Genomic DNA, 21,328 nt, shown 5'->3' with positions numbered 1-21,328 from the left:
TGGTTGTTTACGCGTGCGTCTCCATGACAATAGACTAAACGTAAACATTTCGCTAATGCAATGTATGCTCTTTTACTACTACATGAGTGATTACATAACATTAAATATTTTACAAATAAGAACAACATAATATTTAAGCTACTTCTTCAACTTATTGATTACGTATACAGTTAAAATATAAAATAACACTTTACGTTACATCATACATATTTGGTTATACAAAATTCTATACATATTATTATTTCATAAACTAATAATAGGTCAGGTTTTGAATAAATATTTAATTAGTAATTCTTAATTGAAGAATAATAAACAGTTTTATATAAACCATGATTAATATTTAATAAGCAATGTTAAATGTGAATGAAAAATAATAAATTACATAACATAGCTTCATTCACAATTTAACAATAGACAACACTTGATCATCTGGCATGAAAATAATACTTGCTATCACGAGAATGTTCTTGAAAGCGATAGATATCGTGGTGCTGGGGGTCATGGTGTATGGAGGCATTATGCTTACTGGACACACCGAGCTACAAGTGCTGGAAAAAGGGACTCTGACTGGTGAACAATATTGCAATGAAGTTCTTCAATGTCGTATTCTATTATTCTGTGGTGCTGTAGGCAAAAAATTCATTTTTATGGATGACAGTGTCCCACCACATTGTATATGAGTACGTCTGGAGGCTAAGGATATTAATCAAATCGAGTGACCAGCACACTCCCCAGATCTGAATCCCGTAGAACACATTTGGGATTCAATAGGGAGATGCATTGCTTATCAAAATTCTCCCTCCAGGAAAAAAAAAAAAAAAAAAGCCTTATCCTTGCTCTGAAGTGGGCCAGTTTGTCTCAAGAACTCCTGAATCACTTGGTGCTAAGCAATGTATGACATTGTGAGAGCTGCATAGCAGTTCAGGGTGGACATATTCCATACTGAAATGTCTCTCTGCATAGTTTTTATAAGCACTATACATTAATTCCTTAACTACATCTTCAGGAAATTTGTAAGTTTTGCCAAAAACTTATTGCAATTTAATTTTGTATAATATAATTTATTAGTATGTTGGCAATAAATTTATGTCCACATTTGACTGTATTCATGAATATTTTTTCTTATGTATGTAAACATGTAGTTCATCCTTAGCTCTTGAACACCGTAGTAAAATGGATTATTTTTTTTATAAGGTCACCTGAATAAGACAGTCTTCTTCTTCTGCAGCTTTTCCCACTTAAGTAGGGTCGCTGTTTGTAGTGAGTCTTCTCCACAACCTCCTGTCTTGGGCTGTAGCCACATCCAAGTTCTTCATCCTCAAGTTCTCCTCTACCATCTCTTCTTTGGCCACCCGTGCTTCCTCCTCCTCCCCTGCACCATCTGCCTGACCTTTCTTCCCACATACTCTTCCTCCCACCTCATCACATGACCAAACCATCTCAACCTTGCCTCCTGTATCTTTGCTCCTAAGTTCGTAACTTTCACTGTTCCCCTTACATAGTCATTTCTCAGACGATCCTTTCTGGTTGCACCACACACCCACCTAAACATTCTCATCTCTGCTATCTCTATCCTGCTGCTGATGTTATTTTTCCTCAGGGCCACAGTTTCCATAGCATACTTCATAGCTGGTCTCACTACTGTCCTATAGATTTTGCCTTTTAGATTGATCGGTATTCTCTTATCGCATAACACTCCAGCCATCTCTCTCTCTCTCTCTCTCCAGTTCCTCCATCCTGCTTGTATCCTGCATCCCACTTCTTTCTCAGCCTCACCATCCTCATCTTTCTCACCATCATCATCTTTCATTGTTGAACTTAAGTATCTAAAGTCACTGACCTTCCAGCTCCAGAATCTGTCTCCTGGCTGCCATCCACTTTGCGACACATATACTCTATCTTACTTCTGCTCAGTCTCATACCTCTCTCTCTCTTCCAGTACTTTCCTCCAACTTTCCAGTTTAGCCGCCACTTCTTGTCTTGATCTTGCACACAGCACGGTGTCATCTGCATACAACATAGTCCAAGGCGTATCTTCGCTCACCTCCATCACCACTCCATCACAATATTAAACAGGAACGGACCTAATGCTGACCCTTGATGCAAGCCAACTGTCACTGGAAAACTTTCTCTCTCTCCCGGGCAGGTCTGAACTCTTGTCTTCACATTCTGTACATCTCCTGCACCAACCTGACATATTTCTCTGGTACCTTCTTCTCTCTCAGACACCTCCAGACTTCTTGCCTTGGCACTCTATCATACGCTTTCTCCAAATCAATAAATACCAGATGTAGCTCCCATTTCTTCTCTCGAAACATTTCCATCATCTGCCGTAACCTAAAGTTTGCTTACAAGACATATTTTTATATTACTGTCTAAAAATATGTCTTGTAAGAGCACACTTTGAGAGGAAGTGCTTTTGCATATGGGGGGGGGGGGGATACTAAGGTAATTGATGTGAAGATACTTCATGTGCCAACTTTGCTTACTCGGATAAAGGATTAAACAAGAATATAATTTCTTGGCAAGTTTAATTAAATTTCTAACCAAGTTGAAAAACTTTCTACAATTGTATCATGGGTGTTCTCTCCACATTCTCCTGTATTCTCAGCTATGTTCTTAAAGCAATATTCCCTTATTTTTCTTTCAAAAATTTTTCTTAGTCTCTTCTCTAATAACTCAATAAAAAAATTTTCTGCAATTCCCACATTCAGTTTAATTTTCATGGATGGTCATGATGCTCTGATCTTGGTGAAAAGATGTGCTGTCGAGAAGCTCCTGAAAGATATCCGATTTTTGGTGTTTTATTGGGTGTTTTCTTAGATTGATGGTGTATTTTTAGTATATTATTGTATTTTTTTTAGTGTATTTATTGCACTACAACATTTAATAACATAATAGTAGAAATATTATTAGTTTTTACTACTCTTAAGAATGGCACCAAGAACTCATCACAACAGGGCAGTGCATAAAGCACAAGTTAAAGTTGTTACTACTGAGGAGAATCTTTGTCCCAATGAGCAGAAGTATTGCTGCAGTGATGATGATAATATATCCAAGGATAATCTGACATAGGAAATATCCCAATTATAAGAAATTACTAGAAAATCGACCAGAGAATTGAAAAAAGTGGAAAAACGTTTAATGAAACTCAGACAGGATAAGAAAAAAGATCAGAACATCAGGCAGGAAAGCACAGAACTTGTAATCATAATAACAACAAAGTAAGTCAATTAAAATATAAGAAAAAGAGAGGGGTGTATGGTATGACGATTCAATCGTAACATTTGCGCTTGTCGAGGGAGTCACTACTTCTAGTTTCCTGGGAATGAAAATTAAAGATATGACAAATATCATCGAAAAACAGAAAAGAAAAGTAGAAGAGATGGTAGTCTTGTAGGAACTAATAATTTAAGTAGCGACATTTATAGTATGAGAGAGGATAGGAAAGGTCTCTGTTGGAAATAGTGAGAAAGAAATGTTAGCGTAAAAATTGTAGGTTTGCTACCCAGATATGACAGGCTGTGTAGAAGAAATAGATGTGAATTTTTAGACGTCTGGAGTGTGTTTGATGGTAGAAAAGACTTGTGCAAGGGGGATGACCTGCACTGAATTCATTTGGTGTGAGGAGCCTGGAAAAATTACTTGTTGGGTTGCAATCTTAATGCAAAGAGTCAGGGAAACTAGATCATCAAGGGAGGAATGGGAAAACAGTGTGTGAAAGTTCAGCTATGGTATGCAAATGTGATAAAGATACGAATGGCTCTGAACATGGTTATGCATCTAGCAAAGGGATGTAAATATATGCTTTGGATTCAGACCTTTTCAGTATGTCTGGGGAGGGCAAAGAGAAGTTCTACAGCAAGGCCAAATAGATTGCATATCTAATTATAAGCATAGGCTAAGTGATAATTTGACCTGGTTATACACAAATGCCAGGAGAATTGGAAAGAAAGGGGTTCAGTTTGTTGCTTTATTGAATACGATGTGGCCTATGATTGTTGACATTAGTGAAACCTGGTTATCAGAATCAGATATGGTAACTGGGATTAAGTGTAATGGACATACTATTTTTAGAAATGACCGAAGAGATAGGAGAAGATTGAGAGTACAACTAATGATATTAGATGACTTTAGTCCATTTAGGGTAGAAACACAAGAAAACTGATGGTAACAATGTGTGTGTAGCAGTGAGGCTATCTGGTGTAAGGTGGAGGCTAACAAAATGAAATATATGGTGGGGTGTTGCTACCTGGCGGCTTAGTTGCAGGGGATGAAGAAATGCATTGCCAATTTAGCCTCATGGGTACTAAAAGAGTGATTGTTATGGATAATGGGTGACTTTAATTATCCAAATATTGATTGGGTTGGGTAGAAGAGAAATCTCCTAAGAATGAAGAGGAATTTATTGAATTGTTGTGAGACAACTTTCTCAAGCAGCACGTGAAAGAAGGAACTCAAGGTCAAAGAGCGTTAGATTTGTTCATAGTTTCAGAAGGAATCTCTGTTAAAAATATGAATATTTTACCACCAGTTGGTGACAGTGAACATGCTGTGCTTTCTTGGAAAGTATCTAATTATTATGACGTGACATCTCCAAGTAGTTCGAAGACTCATCGAGGGAGGGCACCTACTCTACAACTGCTTCCTCCACTCAATTCATCAACTACAGCAAACTGCAACTACCATCATCATCATCCACACCAGTGCAGTCTACTGCCCACCACCACTAGTATTTTCACAGACAACTGCAAACATCCATGCCCACGTGTGGATTTGAACCTGCAGCCTTTTGGCTGGAGAACGGATACACTGGATGTTCTCATTAGAACAGGTTACATGCTGAACTGCAAAGCTGGAAATTATTATCAATTTAGAACACTATCTCTGGTCCCATGCTATCAGTTACTGAATAGAAAAAATGTCAGAAATGCATGGGGAATCTTTGGCAAAGAGCTTAACTGAGGTGGTGTCTGAATGTATCCCTAGTGTTCGAAGAATAAATAGATTGGGAGTGAAATGGATGTGTGTAACCTTATTGAGCAAGAGATCCACAAGAAGAAGATTATGTGAAACAAATGTCATGAGAATAAGAATGAGAGGAGGTATAAAATATATAAAGACCAGAAAAGTAACAAGCTCTCCACACAATAAGTATTGTGCAGGAAGCTATATCAGAGTGTGAAAAGAAATTGGCTATGTAGGCTTAAGGCAATTCAAAAGAATTTTATCGTTATGCAGCAAGCAAAAGAAAGAATGAATGTGAAAGAATAACTTTACTGAATGCAGATAGTTCTCTAGTGTCAGAAGCTAATGAGATTGTTCAGTTAATGAGTGCTCACTTTTCTAAAATATATCAACCAGATGAATGTAACATGGTGCACTGTGCTACTGCTACATTGAATAAAGATTAAAGGTGCATGAAAATGAGATTGAAGAACTGCTGCATAACCTGGATAAGAATGTGTCAATAGGGACAGATGAAATATCAGCACATTTACTAAAGGAATGCTCACCTGAATTGCCTAAACCTTTCACGTTTGTATAGCTTGAGTCTCAGCTCAGGAATGGAAGGAATGCATAATAGTTCCATTTTGCAAGGGTTGTGCAAAAGCTGATCTGTCGAACCACTGACCTATCAGTATCTCTGGTGTGGTAGTGAAGATTTTAGAGAAGTTTATTAGAATTTGCATACAAAAATGGATAGACAAACAAGCGATACTCTGCAAGAAGCAGCATGGGTTTACTAAAGGAAAGTCATGTTTTAGCAATTTCTTATATTTTATAACAGTGTTTTGGCCGAGTTGGATAATGAGAATGGATACACTATGATAATGTTGGATTTTGCTAAGGCATTTGGTAGGATACTGCACAAAAGGCTGTTGCATAAACTGGAGAATATGGGATCGGAATATAAACTTGACTAGGATAAGTGGATGGTTGACAGACAGATATCAAAAAGTGGTATATGGTGGGTGTGAATCCGCCAGATTTAAGGTGACCAGTGGTGTATACCTCAGGGTTCAATCCTCAAGTTATTGTTGTTTAATTTATACATTAATGACTTTAGGAAGGATCTAACGGATGTGCAATTTAGATTATGAGGACAGATATGCAAGTATGTGGATTATTGACTCTGGTTAACAGGAGAAAGAAGGGTGATATGATAAAAGTCTATAAACTTCTGAATGGGTGTTACAGGATATTATTATTATTATGTGACACCTCCAGGGAGTCCAAAGACTCATCGAGAGAGGGCACCTATTCTACAACTCTCTTCTCCATCACTATCCACCAACTATACAACGAACCACAACTACCATCATGATCATCTACACAAATGCCATCTACTGCCCACCACCCTTAAATTTTTTGTTATATGGAAGGTAGGGAGAGAACATGGGGAGGGGTTCCCTCTGTGGAAGTTAAATCTGTTCCCAGTCAAGAAAAGGGTAAGAGCTAGGTTTTTCTCTCACAGAGCAGTGAGTGGAATAATTTACCTTTAGGGGTAGTGAGTGCATTTAATGTGAATGAATTTAAGGGAAAGTATGACAGCTGGTTTGGATCATGTATAGCCTTCCTGAGTCCTTGACTCCCTGGAGGTCTCAGATAATAATACAGGGTATCCAAAAAGAAAGCCTGGGTTTTTCACTGAAATTTATTTTATGACATTTTAAAGCAGAAATGCATATAGCATATATTATCAAAGTACAATGTCAAAGTTTGATTATCTGTTTAGTGTGTGCACCATTTGCAGACTTATAGACATCAAAACACAATTCCACCAGATATTGCAGATATTTTCATTATCTTCTAGGTGCATATTTTTCAATATGCATATGTTCCAGTTTTTCATAGAATTCATCATTTCTTTCTTCTCCTGTAGTTTCTATAGGTTTGTGTGCATTAATAAAAGTTATCTTGAACCATTTTGTTTGTACTCCTGGCTTTCTTATTCTTTCATTAAAAGCTTCAGATTCCATTAATGATGACCAAAATTTTTTCCTAATGATGAAACTTTTTCCAAATTCATATTTCTCAGCATTGTTTCTATCATAAAGTAGCAAAAGGTTATCTTTCTTCAAATTGCTATCTCCTGTTCATGTCTCTTTTATATGATATCAAATGGATGTCCATTTTATAGCCTATATAATTTGTGTGTAAGTTCTTGAAATGCTCCAACTCTACAAGCTTCTCATGCTCCATGATCCTATTCAGAAACCATTATTCCAGTCAATATCCATTTAAGTCTGTCCTATGAAGATTACCTGGCCATTGTTCTGTGATCTGTTGTTTTTTTATGAGATGGAGTTGTTGGCCTCATGCTCAACTCTCTGCCATGCACCCTGGAGAACCAGGGTGACTCTCTTCATTTAACCTTTCCCCTGTGACATGTGGCTTGGGAGACCCTGTGGGTTACAGTTCTACCACTGGTATAGCTCACAGGATTTTAGGAATTAGTAAGCCCCCTCCCCCCATACATGATGGAGACACCATTGGGGAGTACGATGCTATGCAAAGGGAAAAAAAAAAAAAAAAAAAAAGAAGAAAATATTCTCTATCCACTGTAACAGACAATTCCTGTTGTCCTAGAAGTTTGCTATAGTGAGAGTGCAATGTTTTTATTTTTATGGACTTTGTATTTCTGATTTGTAATAAAAATTAATGTATATTTGGCAGGTCCAGCTATCGATCTCATAGTCGGGAGCATTCTCAGTTTCAGAATATGCTGTCAAGAGATACACATCATAATCGACACTCAAAGAGCCAATCTCCAGAGCGAAGAAGAAATAAAGATAAAAGTTACAAAGATTCAGAACACAAAAGAAGCGAAAAAAATAAATATGCCAGATCAAAAGATAAAAAGCGAAAGCACAGTTATGAAGATGATGCTTGTACGTATGTATAAATGTTTTGCTGTACTATTGCATATAGAGAATACAGATTCATTAGAATATATTTGTGCTATTTAGTTGGTTATGCATATGGATGTTTTTTTTTCCATTCTCAGTATTGAATTTGTTAAATAAATTATTTAATAAATTAAATAATTTATGATTAATATTTGAGAAATATTTACTATATATAAATAGGTTCATGCTAAAGTTAATCATCATCATAATGCTAATTACAGATATAGACCATATCGGTTTCTTCCAGTAGAATCTGATATTCTCTTTTGAGGCCTACTGTGCCTTTTCTTTCCAATTGGTGTATATTTTATTAATTGCTTAGGATATCAGGTGTTGGCCATTTGGTTTACATGTTCCATCCAATTTTGTTTGTAATTGTTTAGTTTTTCTTCTAATGATTTTATTTTTAATTCTTTTAAAATATCTTCGTTTTTTTTTTTTTTTTTTTTTTTTTTTTTTTTTTTTTTTTTTTTTTTTTTTTGTCCAATGTATATTTTGCAGTTCTCATGAATCTTGTTTCACTTGTTTTTATTGTTGGTTTATTGCCCAATTTTGTTGCCATATATTATAATAATGTAGGCACTGCTAAAGTATTGTATTTTCAAGTGTGTTTCCTTTTGTACAGTATTTGGATGGAATGTTCTATATATCAGGTGTATAATCTGTAAAAATTTTGAAGTTTTTAATTTTATGTCTTTTTCTCCTTCATATGATATTTCACATCCAAGATAATTTGAAAGTATTAATCTGTTCTATTATTTTAGACATAAAAAACATTCGTCCAATCTATCTACTCTCTCTCTCTCACATATATAAAATCATGAACAGAATCCAAAACACACTTGAAGACAACTCCAGTAGAGAACAGGCAGGATTCAGAAGAGGCTTCTCCACAATAGATCATAACCAGATCATTTCACAACTAACAGAAAAATGCAGAGAATACCGAATCTCACTACATTTCCTCTTTATTGATTTTAAAAAAGCATTTGATTCCATAGAACATAATGCAGTCATCAGTGCCTTACTGGAAATAAATGTGGACCCACTTACATCCACATGATAAAAGAAATTAACAAAAATCAGATCACACAAATAACCCTATTTGATCAACCTATAAATATAGATATAAAGAGAGGGGATCCGCCAAGGCGATGTGATCTCCCCAAATCTATTTACCAGCACTTTAGAATACATTCTGAAAAAAATAGACCCGAATGGAGGAATAAGCATAGATGATGAAAAACTACAAATCCTTATGTTTGGATGATCTAGTACTGATATCCCACAACCCAAAAGACCTAGAAGAAATGAGTAAAAAAATATACACAAACAGCAGTAAGATAGGCTTAGAAATGAATCTAGAAATAGGCAACCAAATGGATAAAATCATCTACACAAGTGACAATCACCTATGAATTAATAACATCCCTATACAGCAAGTTGACTCCTATAATTACTTAGGACAAACAGTAAAAATTAATAACGATTTATCTGAGGAACTAGCAAAAAGAAAGAAAGCTGCATGGCTATCATTCAACAGACTAAAAGAAACACTTACTGATCCAAATCTACATCTCTGCGAAGGCAAAACTATTTAATAGTGACATTCTTCCATCACTCACATATGGATCAGAAACATGGAACATGACAAGAAGAAAAGAGACTCTCAGAATAACGCAGCGTGCAATAGAACGTAGGATTTGTAACATCAGCAAAATGGAACATTTAGAAACAAGGAACTAACAAAGAGATAAAGCATAAAAGATGTGGTAACTGCAGTATATGAAAGCAAGATGAGAGGGGAAGATCACATTGCCAGACTCAGAGATAACAGGTGGACATATAGAATACTCAACTGGCAACCAAGAATAAAGAGAAAACCAGGAAGCCCACCTGCAAGATGGGAAGATCCACTAGTGAAATCTATGGGTATAACATGGAAGAGAGACGCAAAAGATCGAGATCGTTTGATGCATCTTTGTCACCTACACTCACGGAAAAAATCCTGAGTAAAACACAGGTCCATCAAGGTAATTATTTTAGTATTAATAACTATTTTACTTCTAACTGGAGTTTGTCTACAAAAATGCATTTCAAACCGTTCTACTATGATGTGTAAATTATATCTTGCTCTTTGTAAATTGTCTTTCTTATTTGATATTATTACCTAATGACTGCGCAGTTAGCCTAGTGGCTTTTTTTTCTCTTCGCAACCATATGCCTGGGGAAGGAGTGTCCTAGGTTTGATTCTCATTGGTGACAAGAGGAGCTCAAGGATCTTCCTCAGCCATAGCCAAGTTAGCCGGTCTTGAATAGACAGCAGGGTTTTCTCCCTGGTTTATCTGGGGTTTTTCATCCCACAAACAGGCTAACCTGTCCCCTGAACACACACACACAGATACAGTCAGGAATACTTAAGACAATCCCTCCAGCCATAGGTCTGAATTGTCAGCTATACCAGTCCCAAGCCCAGATAAAAAAGAATGGGGATTGAGGCCTTACCTCCCCATAAAAGGGGATCACGGCCATTGAATTACCATACGAAATAAATAAAATAAAATTACCCGATCATCCGCAAATAGTACCATATTTATTTTATTATTCCATGTTAATTTCTATATCTGGATTATTTAAGATGTTCCACTGTATTAATATTTCACTAATATAAATATTAAAAAAATTTGGAGACAGAGTGTATCCCTGTCTTTCTCCTTGATGTACAAATTGTTTTTCAGACATTTTTTTTCCCCGTTTATTTTTATTTCATTATCTTTGAATATATTCAATATTGCATGCAGCAAAATATTTAGTATATATATTCTTTGTAATATATCAAACAGTATATATCTTTTTACTTTGTCAAATGCTTTTTCATAATCTATAAACAAAAGATGACACTCGAAATTAAATTCTTTTCTTGACTCTGTAAGTAGTTTTAAACAAAAAACTGCACATCCATTGTAGAGCATCCTTTTCTAAATCCATCTTAACATTCTAATATTTTTTCATTATATATTTCAATTTTTCATTAAGTGTTCTACTATATATTTGGTAGTATGTATTCAATAAACTAATACCACTGTAATTAGCAAAAACTGCTCAAGTTCATTAATCCCAATAAACTGTGATGGCAGCGTTTGAAAACTTTGTACAGGCACCTGTGCACATGATTATTATACAGTGAAAGCCATACTACTGTGTGTGTGGCTAGTACTAGACTTAACAGACATCTCTAAATTGAAAGTTATACCCAGCATGTGTATACACACACTACAAAATAATAGATTACATTGTAACACCAGCAGATAGTACAAAAAGCCAGTTATTATTATAATCTGATATTTATTCCATCTGCTATACTGGGGTGTTTGTGTGGGGGGAAAACTCATCAAATTAAATTGTTTATTTTGGTTATGAAAGAAGCATATCTATAGTGTACATAATGGTTAAATTTTGTTTTTATTATAAACATAAGTTATAACTGTAATTTTCATGCTTCCATGTTCTAACTAAACTTTTTCATCATCCTCATATTCCTGACATGTATCCTCAAGGGGTGCACAGGATATGTACACGGTTTAAATATTACATGAAAATCTTACATCATTACTAACTTCCTATCTATAGTTTTCCTCCACATCAATCTTTTATCTGTCAAGACTCCAACATTATCAGATCTTATATTTCTGTCTTCTAAGGCAATTTTTATATATATATATATCAATCCACTTAAAATTTGGTCTTTCTCTGGGTTTTTTTCCTGCCAGCTTTGCAGAGAGCACTTGTTTTGCTAATCTTTCCTTTCCCATTCTGTTTATGTGACCATACCAACTGAGATTAGCTCTGCTAAAACATGGATGCTAACAATGTTGAGTTCTTTCCTAATATCCTCATTTTTAATATAATCTTTCTCAGGACTCCCATATCTGTTGTCTCTGGTCTTTGGACAAGTATTTTATTTCTAACCCAGCTCTCAGATCCATAAGTTAAAATAGGTTTGAACACTGTCTTGTGTACAGCTAGTTAATGTTTTGACTAATTTCTCTCCTTAATCGAATTATTCTGGTTTTGTGACCACATTTTTTATTAAAAAAAGACTTTTTAAACAAGTACTAAAAAACAAACCCAACAAATTTCGTTAGTCGTCAGACTAACATTTTCAGGGGGTAAAGAGAACCAACAGTTTAAAGCACAAACTATAAGAAATTATGAAAAAACAAGTGATTTCTTGGATTATGAACATCAAAAAAGTTCGTTAAAAAACCGAATAACAGATTTATACAACCGTTAATATGTGTTAGCTAGAAACAATGCTATTTAATGACGCGTTCTGTGGTTCACTCTGTCCAAGGTCTGAACTAGGTAAATTTTTAATAAACACTGACCAAACTTGATTTAAAATCAAACCTTGAGTTTTGTTGCATTGCATAAGCATTGTTTATAAATAATATTGTTTTCAAATAGCATTGTTTCCAGCTAACACGTATTAACGGTGGTATAGATCTGTTATTCGGTTTTTTAACGAACTTTTTTGATGTTCATAATACCAACAAATGAACTTGTTTTTTTTTTGTAATTTCTTATAGTTTGTGCTTTAAACTGTTAGTTCTCTTTACCCCTGAAGATGTTAGTCTGACGACTAACGAAACTTGTCGGGTTTGTTTTTTAGTACTTGTTTAGTTTTAAAAAACAGTCTTTTTTAATAAAAATGTGGTCACAAAACAGAATAATTCGATTGAACTTCTTAACCACAGAAACCTCCGCATGATTAATTTCTCTCTTATTCCATATAAATTTATTCTGTTGTCTATTTCCATATTTCATTTACTGTCTTCACTAGAAATTGTGCTTAAGTAGCTGAAATGCTTTACTAGTTCTGTAGGTTCTCCATTCACGATGCAGTTAATATTTTCAGTGTTTCTGCCTATTTTCATTGTCTTGTTATTGCTGATTTTCATACCAAATTTATTACAAGAGTTATTCAGTTTAGTCAGGGAATCTTGCAGACTTGTACTGCATTTATTTAAAAGTATAACATCATCTGCATAAAGTAAAGAGCTTAAATTAATATCTCCAATTTTGATATCAGGTTTAATATCGCTTTCCTTCATAATGTGATCCATATAGATAATGAATAACAGAGGGGATAATGTATATCCTTGTCTAACACCATATTTAATGTCAAAACATCTTCCTGCACTTTCTTCAATTCTAACTGCTGACTTAGAACTCAAAAAAAAAGCTAAGTATTGCTTGATATAATGTTCCATTGATACATAAAACTGTAGCGTTTTGAATAGCTTTTCTCTTGGCACTTTGTCATATGCCTTTTGTAGGTCTACAAAACTTAAATATGGATCTTTGTTATATTTCCACGATTTCTCGACTATTTGTTGTAAAGTGAAAATCTGATCCTTACAACCTCTGTTTCGCTCTGAATCCAGCTTGTTCTTCACCAAGCTTCCCTTCCACAATCCTTCTCAACAGTTTCTCAAGTATACTTGAATAAATCTTACCAGGAACACTCACTAGAGAAATATCTCTGTAATTTTCACATTTAGTTTATTTCCCTTTTTGTATATCTACTATGAGAGCTCTACTCCAATCATCAGGAATTCGTCCATTTGTCCAGGTCTTCTGAACTATGCAGTGCAGCCACTGCAAAATTTTTATAAGTTCATACTTGAGCATTTCTGCTTAAATATCATCTACTCTTGCTGCCTTTCCACATTTCAGGATTTTGATGGCTTTTTTTGTACTTCAAATATGGATATATATTCTTGATTGCATGCCTGGTCAGTGTTTTTTACCAGTGTGCTGTCACTGCTTGTTTCATTTAGCAATTTTTCAAAGTAATTACTACAAGGACATTACATCAAGGATATCTTTTTCTCCAGCTTCCAGAATGTTTTGCCACCTTCCTGATATTTATTTTCTATGTTCTTGCCAAAGTCTTCCCATGACTTTTGTTTAGCTAGTTTGATACAGTGTTTAGCTTTCTTACATTTGTCTCCATATTCTCTAAGAGCACAAGCTGACTTATTTCCCAGGAACTTTTGATATGCTTTCTTATTTTCTTTCACTGCCTCTTTAACTTCCTGTGTTCACCATGGAGTTCTGATTTTTCTAACCTCACCATATGCCTCTCTGGCTGAATCAATCAGGGCTTTTTTCAAGGCTTGCCACTGAATCTCCAAGGTTTGGTTCCTGTTCTTAAACTCTTTCATTTTTTCTTCAATAATGTTTGTGTATTTTAGCCTACAGTTCACATCTGAGAGCTGTTCAACTTTTATTCGCTTTAAAACTTTCTTAAATGTTCTGCTTTTCAAAATGAAATTCAATTTTATCCTGCTGAAGGCTAAATAGTGATCACTTCCAATTTCTAATCCTCTGTACACTCTGTTGTCTTGCACCAGGGAGAAAACATCATGATCGACAATAACATTATCAATGAGACTTTTCTTATTCCTTGTCTCTTCTCTCCATGTGAATTTGTGCACATTTTTATGTTGGAACATGGTGTTGTTAGTAATAACCAGTCCATGTCCTGAGCAGAAATCAACAGGTATTTGCCATTATTATTATTAGCTCTTTTCTCCAAATTTTTCCAAAATATTTCTATATGTCTGATAGTCATTTCCTACTTCTATTTAGATCCCCAACAAGGACCAACTTTTCTTTTTTCATTGCGCCAGTTGCTCAAAAAGTTCCTCCACTTCTACCTTCTGTTTGACCATAGGCACAAATAAGTATCAAGTTTCTCATTCTGATATTTGTCCACATCACTACTTTATATTACCTACCATTCAAGAAGGCATTTAGTGTTGAATATTATAGCTACGCCTTCTTTTCCCTGATTTTTATTGCCTGAATGTAGCATTTTGTCTTTTTTGTTTCAGTCGCCCCTGTTATGTTGATCTGCTGCTTATCCAGTTTCTCAGCCATTTCTTTGCCATTCAGGCTTCCTATGTTGATAGTACCAATCTTGAACTCTGGTGATGTTGAGTTAGGGTGTTTTTTAGGATTTGTTCTAGTAGCTGACTTTTTGTTCTATACCCTGATTCCCTGGCAAAAACAACTGGGACCTTGTTTAACTGGGCAACACCCCACCGGCATGAAATTCTCTCATGCTGTACCTCATTTTATTTGCGGTTTAAGCCAATAAGAATACAATTTTGTTTGGCTAAATCCCAAATTGCCAACCCATCCTTGTTTGTTCAGTATCTAGGTAGATACCTAACAGGATGCACCACGAGAAGGTGAGGATTGTACATTAGGTCAGAAGCCCTGGTCAGTTCTCCACATTCCTTTAAAGGCTATATTGAGGTCTCCTCTCAGTTATACAGCTTTGACCCTTAAGCACTACACTTTATGAGAGGATATTCTGCTCTACATAGCAGTGGCTTTCACATCTATCATTATACTCACATTGAACTCATTCATTGTACACTCACTATCTCTCCTGGTGACTTATTTCATGCATCTGCCACTCTCCACAAGAAAAATCTTCTTCTTGATAATCGTATATAACTTCCAGGAATGACTTGCATTCTCACATGTCATTTCACTTTTCCTATCTACCAAACTGAAAAGTACACATTCTCTTAACCTGTTCTCATAATCAACATCCTACAGTGCTGATATATGTTAATTAATTATGTCTGATACTTTTTGACATTTCACTTTCTCCTGGGGAAACATCCTCCCATGCATGAAGCAGACTAGATCTGCATAATCAGATTGTGCTACCTTGTATAAGACACTGATTAGATGTAGTCTGATCAGTGTCTTATGTAAAGGGAACAATCACCATTTTTTTGTCCTAAATGAACAGCTTCCTCATTAATATGATGGCAATTATCTGGGAGGCCTTTGACTTTTTTTTTTTTTTTTAATGGGCCTCCTCTCACTTCCTCAAGTACATTCTTCCAAATAGTAGACTGCACATATTGATGTTTTAATGGCAATGAAGTACTGCACGCTGAAATGAGTTAAACAATGGTTTAATGTTATTTCATTTCTGACACAAAGACATCATTCAGGATATAGTATAAAACTATTGTGTATAAATATAAATATACAACACAAAGGAAATGAACATTATTAGACTTATTCTAAAGTCTTAGGAAGGAAGGAAGGATACTTCTATAATCTAAAAACTTTAAAAGAATTGTATTTCTTTAAAGTTCTTGGTATTCTTTCTGATATGTTCCCAGATATAGAGAATAGTAATAGTATTACTGTAATCTGATTGAGAGGATTTTAGTTTGATGGTGGAGGGGATTGGTTTGCTAATTCTGTTGGAATTGTAACTATTTGGTAGAAGATATGAAGAATGTGGCAGATCTAGTTAGGTATAGCCACGAGGGATGCATTTGGTTAGAACAGAGATTGTTTGCTCTGTGTATTTTTATAATACTATGTTGTTGGGAGATTGTGTGAATGTTTGTGAATATACGCCTGTGTTAGTAGGTTTTCTGTTTGCTGGAAAAGAAAGGTTGTAGTTAAGAAGGATGTCTTAAATGTTGAATGTTGGCTGGGATTGTGGAGGGATACATTGAATATGTTGTGACCAAATAGACAACACTTGATCACTATAAGCTTAAAAGTAGCTGTGTTAGGAGCAGTTTTTGTTCACAATACTCCATATAGAAATTGGCCAGAAATGTAGGTGGAGAACCCATGGCAGTGCCATGTATTTGTTTGTAATATTTTGTTATTCCTGATAAAGTTTGGATAACTAGTTAGGATACTTCACTGAATTGGAAGAGCTGGGATAGGTGTTATATAAAAATGTACAGATCTGTGATGTCAAGATTAATACAAGAAAAATTTTATTATTGATATGATGCTGTTTATAAGGGGGATAATTTTGAAAACAGAAGTTTCATCAGAGCAACAGTGATATCTGAATTGTTGAGAATTAAATGTTAGATTGAAGACTTGAAATGGATAGAATTTTTGTATATGGTTTGATATAGGAAGTCCGATGCAAAAAAAAAAAAAAAAAAAAAAAACTAAGACTGTGCCTGTATATCTTTTTATTTAACAAATTGGGAAAACCAATGTGATCTCCTTTAAAATAGTTCCTTCTGTGTTTACATGCAGCTGAATACAATGCTGCCAACGTTCAAAGCAATTCTACAGATTATTTTCTGAAAGGCTGTTGAGGATCTCCGTCGTTTTTGCTTTCACATCTTCTGCAGACAGAAAATGGGTTCTTTTGAGCACCAATTGGGAAAAGGTAGACGTTGAAGGGAGCCGGGTCTGGTGAATAGGAATGGATGCTCAAGCACGCTGATGTTGTGATTAGTTAAAAATTGCTTCACAGATAAAGCATTGTGGGCAGGCATATTACCTTGGTGCAAAATCCACCCATTTCTCCACAATTCTAGTCATTTCCTTCTCATGCGTTCACACAATTTCATCAAGACTTCAAGGTAATACTGCTGATTTACCGTCTGGCTACTGGGAATCCACTCTGCCATTACAATACCCTCGATATTGAAGAAAACAGTCAACATGGCCTTGAGCTTCAAATGACTCATGCATGCTTTTTTTTGGTCTTTGAAATGTTGCTGACTTCCACTCCATTGATTGTCGCTTGGTTTCCGGATTATACATAAATTTGCATGTTTCATCACAGTAATTACCGAATGCAACAAATCTGGTTCATCCTTAATGCGTTGCAAAAGATCCAAACACAGTTCCTTGCCACGTTCGTTTTGTTCATCTGACAACATTTTTGGAATCATTTTTGCACAAACAAACCTTTTTCATGTTCAATTCTTCTGTTAAAATGTGTTGAACACTATCCCTGTCCAAATGGACTTTCTGAGCTACAGCTCGAATACCCAACCTAACTCGAATACCCAACCTTCTGTCTTTTCTAATATCTCGCACTTTTTTAATGTTGTCATCAGTAACTGCTGTGCGTGGGTGGCCTGGGCGATGATCATTTTTCATGTTTTCTCTGCCTTACAAAAATCATTTGTGCCATTTAAAAATATATGCACACTTCACCGTAAGCCTCAGTCAATAATCGAAAAGTTTCTGTCGCAGATTTCTTCAGTTTCACAAGAAACTTGATGTTAACTCACAGTTCACTCTTGCACTCCAACATTTTCTGACCGAGGGTAAGAAAACATCTATATTTTAACATGCATCCACTCGTACTTAGTAAAGCGATGGGGTTGTGCCTTGTCTCACGGTGACAGGTTAGAACATGCTCTATGACTATCTTTGTCTCTTCCCTCCACTCTCCATTCCCAAGCTATAGTGTTTTTTTTTTTTTTTTTTTTTGTGTCTGACCTCATATTAAAGTGTGGTAATAAGGAAGGTTAGTGAACTAATTAGTTGTTTAGCTACTCTGAAGAAGGGGAATCGGTTGTGTCTTCTGTGTGCTAGAGAAAGTTATTTGGATTATGAGTTTTTTTTTGTAATCTAAATATATCAAGAGGGAGGTGGAATTAAAGAAGTTTCTTTTTTTGGTGTGTTCTTTTCTGAGAGTTAATGGGATCATGTTCCTATTGCCTATAAGCTGTTAAACAATGTTAAATATGTTATATTCACCACTGTTAAAGACTACAGTAGCATTACTTTAATCTTTTCTCATAATCGCTCTTTTTTTTTTTTTTTTTAATCTTTCCATAAATTTTGAGAGCATATTTTACAGAGAGATTTTGGGACGGTGCTATATGCAATATATGGTTTAATGCTATACTGGTCTAAGTGATATGAGATCTAATATTGTACTTATCTAGCTGCTACTGTGAAATGAAATGGCTGAGAGTTGTTCATAAGTTGAGCTTAATTATAATTTGCCATATTACCATAAAATATATCATGAAGGCCACACAAGAGTGCAGGTTAAACATGTTGGATAATTAATTTATAACGTTCTGATTTGATATCCTTTTGACCAGTTGTCATTTATGCAGTATTTTTGATGTTCATATACTGACTGATTTTTTTTTTTTTTTTTTTTGCATGTAGAGTGAAAAACAGACACTGCGCGGTTAGCCTAGTGGCTTTACGCTTCGCAACCATATGCCTGGGGAAGGAGTGTCCCAGGTTCGATTCCCGTTGTAGACATGAGGAATTTGAGGATCTTCCTCCGGCATAGCCAAGTTAGCTGGTCTTGGGCACAGTCAGTAGGGTTTTTTCCACCAGTTTATCTGGCGTTTTTCATCCCGCAAATAGGCAAACCGGCCCCATGAACATACGCCTCTACAGTCAAAAATATATCCCCCCCCAGTGGCAGACCAGGTGACGGGTCGGTTGGGAGTAGTACTAACAAGAAGTCGCATCTAAAAGTAACGCGCGGACCCTGCATAGGAAGCGGGAATAACACGTAGAAGAAGAAGAAGTTTGAAAAACAGATATGTAAAGTTGTTGCAGGTTTACATAATTGTTTATAGAGGATATGCTAAATGCAATATATTGCATTAGTGATTCCAAGATTTCTGAAAAATCTGGCATCTTATTTTAACACTAAAGTGTAAAGTCAAAATATAATGGTAACTCTGTGACCTAAGTCAGTTCGATCTTTAGTAAACTTGCCATAGTAGTGTTTACTTAAGATATGAACTGTAAAAAATAAATGCTGAATATATTTACCTTTTATCCTTTTCTTCATGCATTATTCATTTTTGGTTCCCCTGCCAGACAGCATAAATTTGACACCCGTTGTTTTCCATTTATCACTGCTGCTATATAGATTCTAGTTGATTTTTTGGTAAAAATTAAAGATGCGTTGCATTAGTATTTTTAACATATTTCTACCATGATTTATGAAATGCATCAAAAGCCTCCATTGCTTATTCAATAAAGATAATGCCCTTTGGTAAGAAAGACTTTGGTTTGAATCCCATCTATGACATTATGAACCCTTATAAAAACTTTTCAGCTAAAGTGAGTTGCTCTCTTATGAAGGTGACAGCATTTCTCTTCTGATTACAAACAGTTGATTATGCATATAGGATTAACTACCCAAATGGCAGCATGGATGAAATGTATCAGTTAATGCTATCCAAATGTTATTTCAGTTTCAGTGGGCACTTTACATCCATGTATTTATTAATGTGTAAAAACATCAAGGCCCCTAAGGTTAATACTAATATAGCATTAACTAAGTTTCTATAAAGCAACTTACCTGGCTGTTACAGGCATTAAGCCCAACATATATGAACGATGTGGAAGGATATACTTAACCTTGATACGAAAATTTTCTATAAATATTATTCTAATTTGTTGATAGACTAGTCACTTTATTAATGCTAAATGTAGGATTTTATATCAATAGTATTTGTTAGAATTTTGCAGTTTGATCGAGTTATTTGCTCATTTATTTATTTATTATATAAATAGCTGAAAACGGTGACCTCAGTCCAGATCGGGAGCGAATTAAAACTAAAAAGTCAGTTACAGTTGGTGATACTTATGACAGTAGCGAAGAAGCTACTGATAATTGATACCAGTGATATTTTGAGCCACTGGTATTCAAGTAAGTGACAAATGCTCTTAATTTTATTTTTCCTTTTATGAATGTGAGTACTACAGCTCCAACTTAATATTTATAAGAAATTAGTTATTTTTGTTGATATGTAGTTTTTTTTTTCCCATCATATTTTAGCCGTTTTTTTTTTCCAGGATTTATGGATACATACAACCTGGCAGCACAATATTAATGTTTCTCTATTTAACCCATTTATTTACATCAGATTATCTAGTAGTCACCTACATTAAATTACTTGGTATAAAATAATCAGTAAAATAAACTACAAATTTTAACTTACAGGATAAGGATTCCCCCCCCATTCCGAAGTTGTAATTAAAATAATTTAGTATACAAAATTTGAGTGCCATACAAGAGTGTAATAAAGTGGTTCAGTTGCTAATTGTAGCAATTACTATAGCATTGGTGAAGGATATGCTTTTATGCACTTCATATAAACTTGGAGGAAAGAGAAATGCTATTATATGGTTAACTTGAATAAATAATGTACAGAAATGAAATTTATGGTGATCCTTCTTTCTTCCTTCATTTTGAGCAAATTATAGCATCCAATAAAACTGGAAAAATTTTAGAGACATAATACTGAACATTCTGTATTGATCTAGTTTTATACATCTGAAATAGATCTTAATAAAATACACTAACACTTGTTGGGATTATTATTTTTATTTTTTTATTTTTTTCCTTGCAGCAAATGGGAGGTTTTTTTCAGGTGGCTTGAAAAAGTTCCATGTTTGGTCTCTAGAGCAGGATTTCTGGACTATGTAAACAATAAATTAAAAATACAAAAAAAATATATAAAATTGATAGAAATAGAAAAAAAAAAATCCTTAGCCCACCCACAGTACAAAATATACTCTAGGTTTGCATATAACCTTTCGTGGGTGGGAGCAAC

The 21,328-nt window shown here is 34.9% G+C and overlaps 1 protein-coding gene across 6 annotated transcripts in view; it reads left to right on the top strand.

Moving 5' to 3' along the window:
- Positions 1 to 21,328, top strand: part of LOC150094878 (luc7-like protein 3) — a 231,239-nt gene that overhangs the window by 161,093 nt on the left and 48,818 nt on the right. For all 6 annotated transcript variants that reach the window (XR_016550110.1, XR_016550109.1, XM_090410860.1 and 3 more), the window contains exons 8-9: positions 7,681 to 7,895; positions 20,286 to 20,421. Coding sequence is in view for 4 of the 6 variants with exons in the window: in XM_090410860.1 (XP_090266986.1) it covers positions 7,681 to 7,895; positions 20,286 to 20,389 (319 nt within the window). In the remaining 2 variants the exon portion in view is untranslated. The remainder of the gene's footprint in view (positions 1 to 7,680; positions 7,896 to 20,285; positions 20,422 to 21,328) is intronic.

The sequence above is a fragment of the Typopeltis vanoorti genome, chromosome 21 (assembly GCF_054136105.1).
Source record: "Typopeltis vanoorti isolate ZY-2024b chromosome 21, IOZ_Tvanoo_1.0, whole genome shotgun sequence".
Taxonomy (NCBI): domain Eukaryota; kingdom Metazoa; phylum Arthropoda; class Arachnida; order Uropygi; family Thelyphonidae; genus Typopeltis; species Typopeltis vanoorti.
The sequence above is the reverse complement of the archived record's forward strand: the minus strand, read 5'-3'. Positions and strand labels throughout refer to the sequence as shown.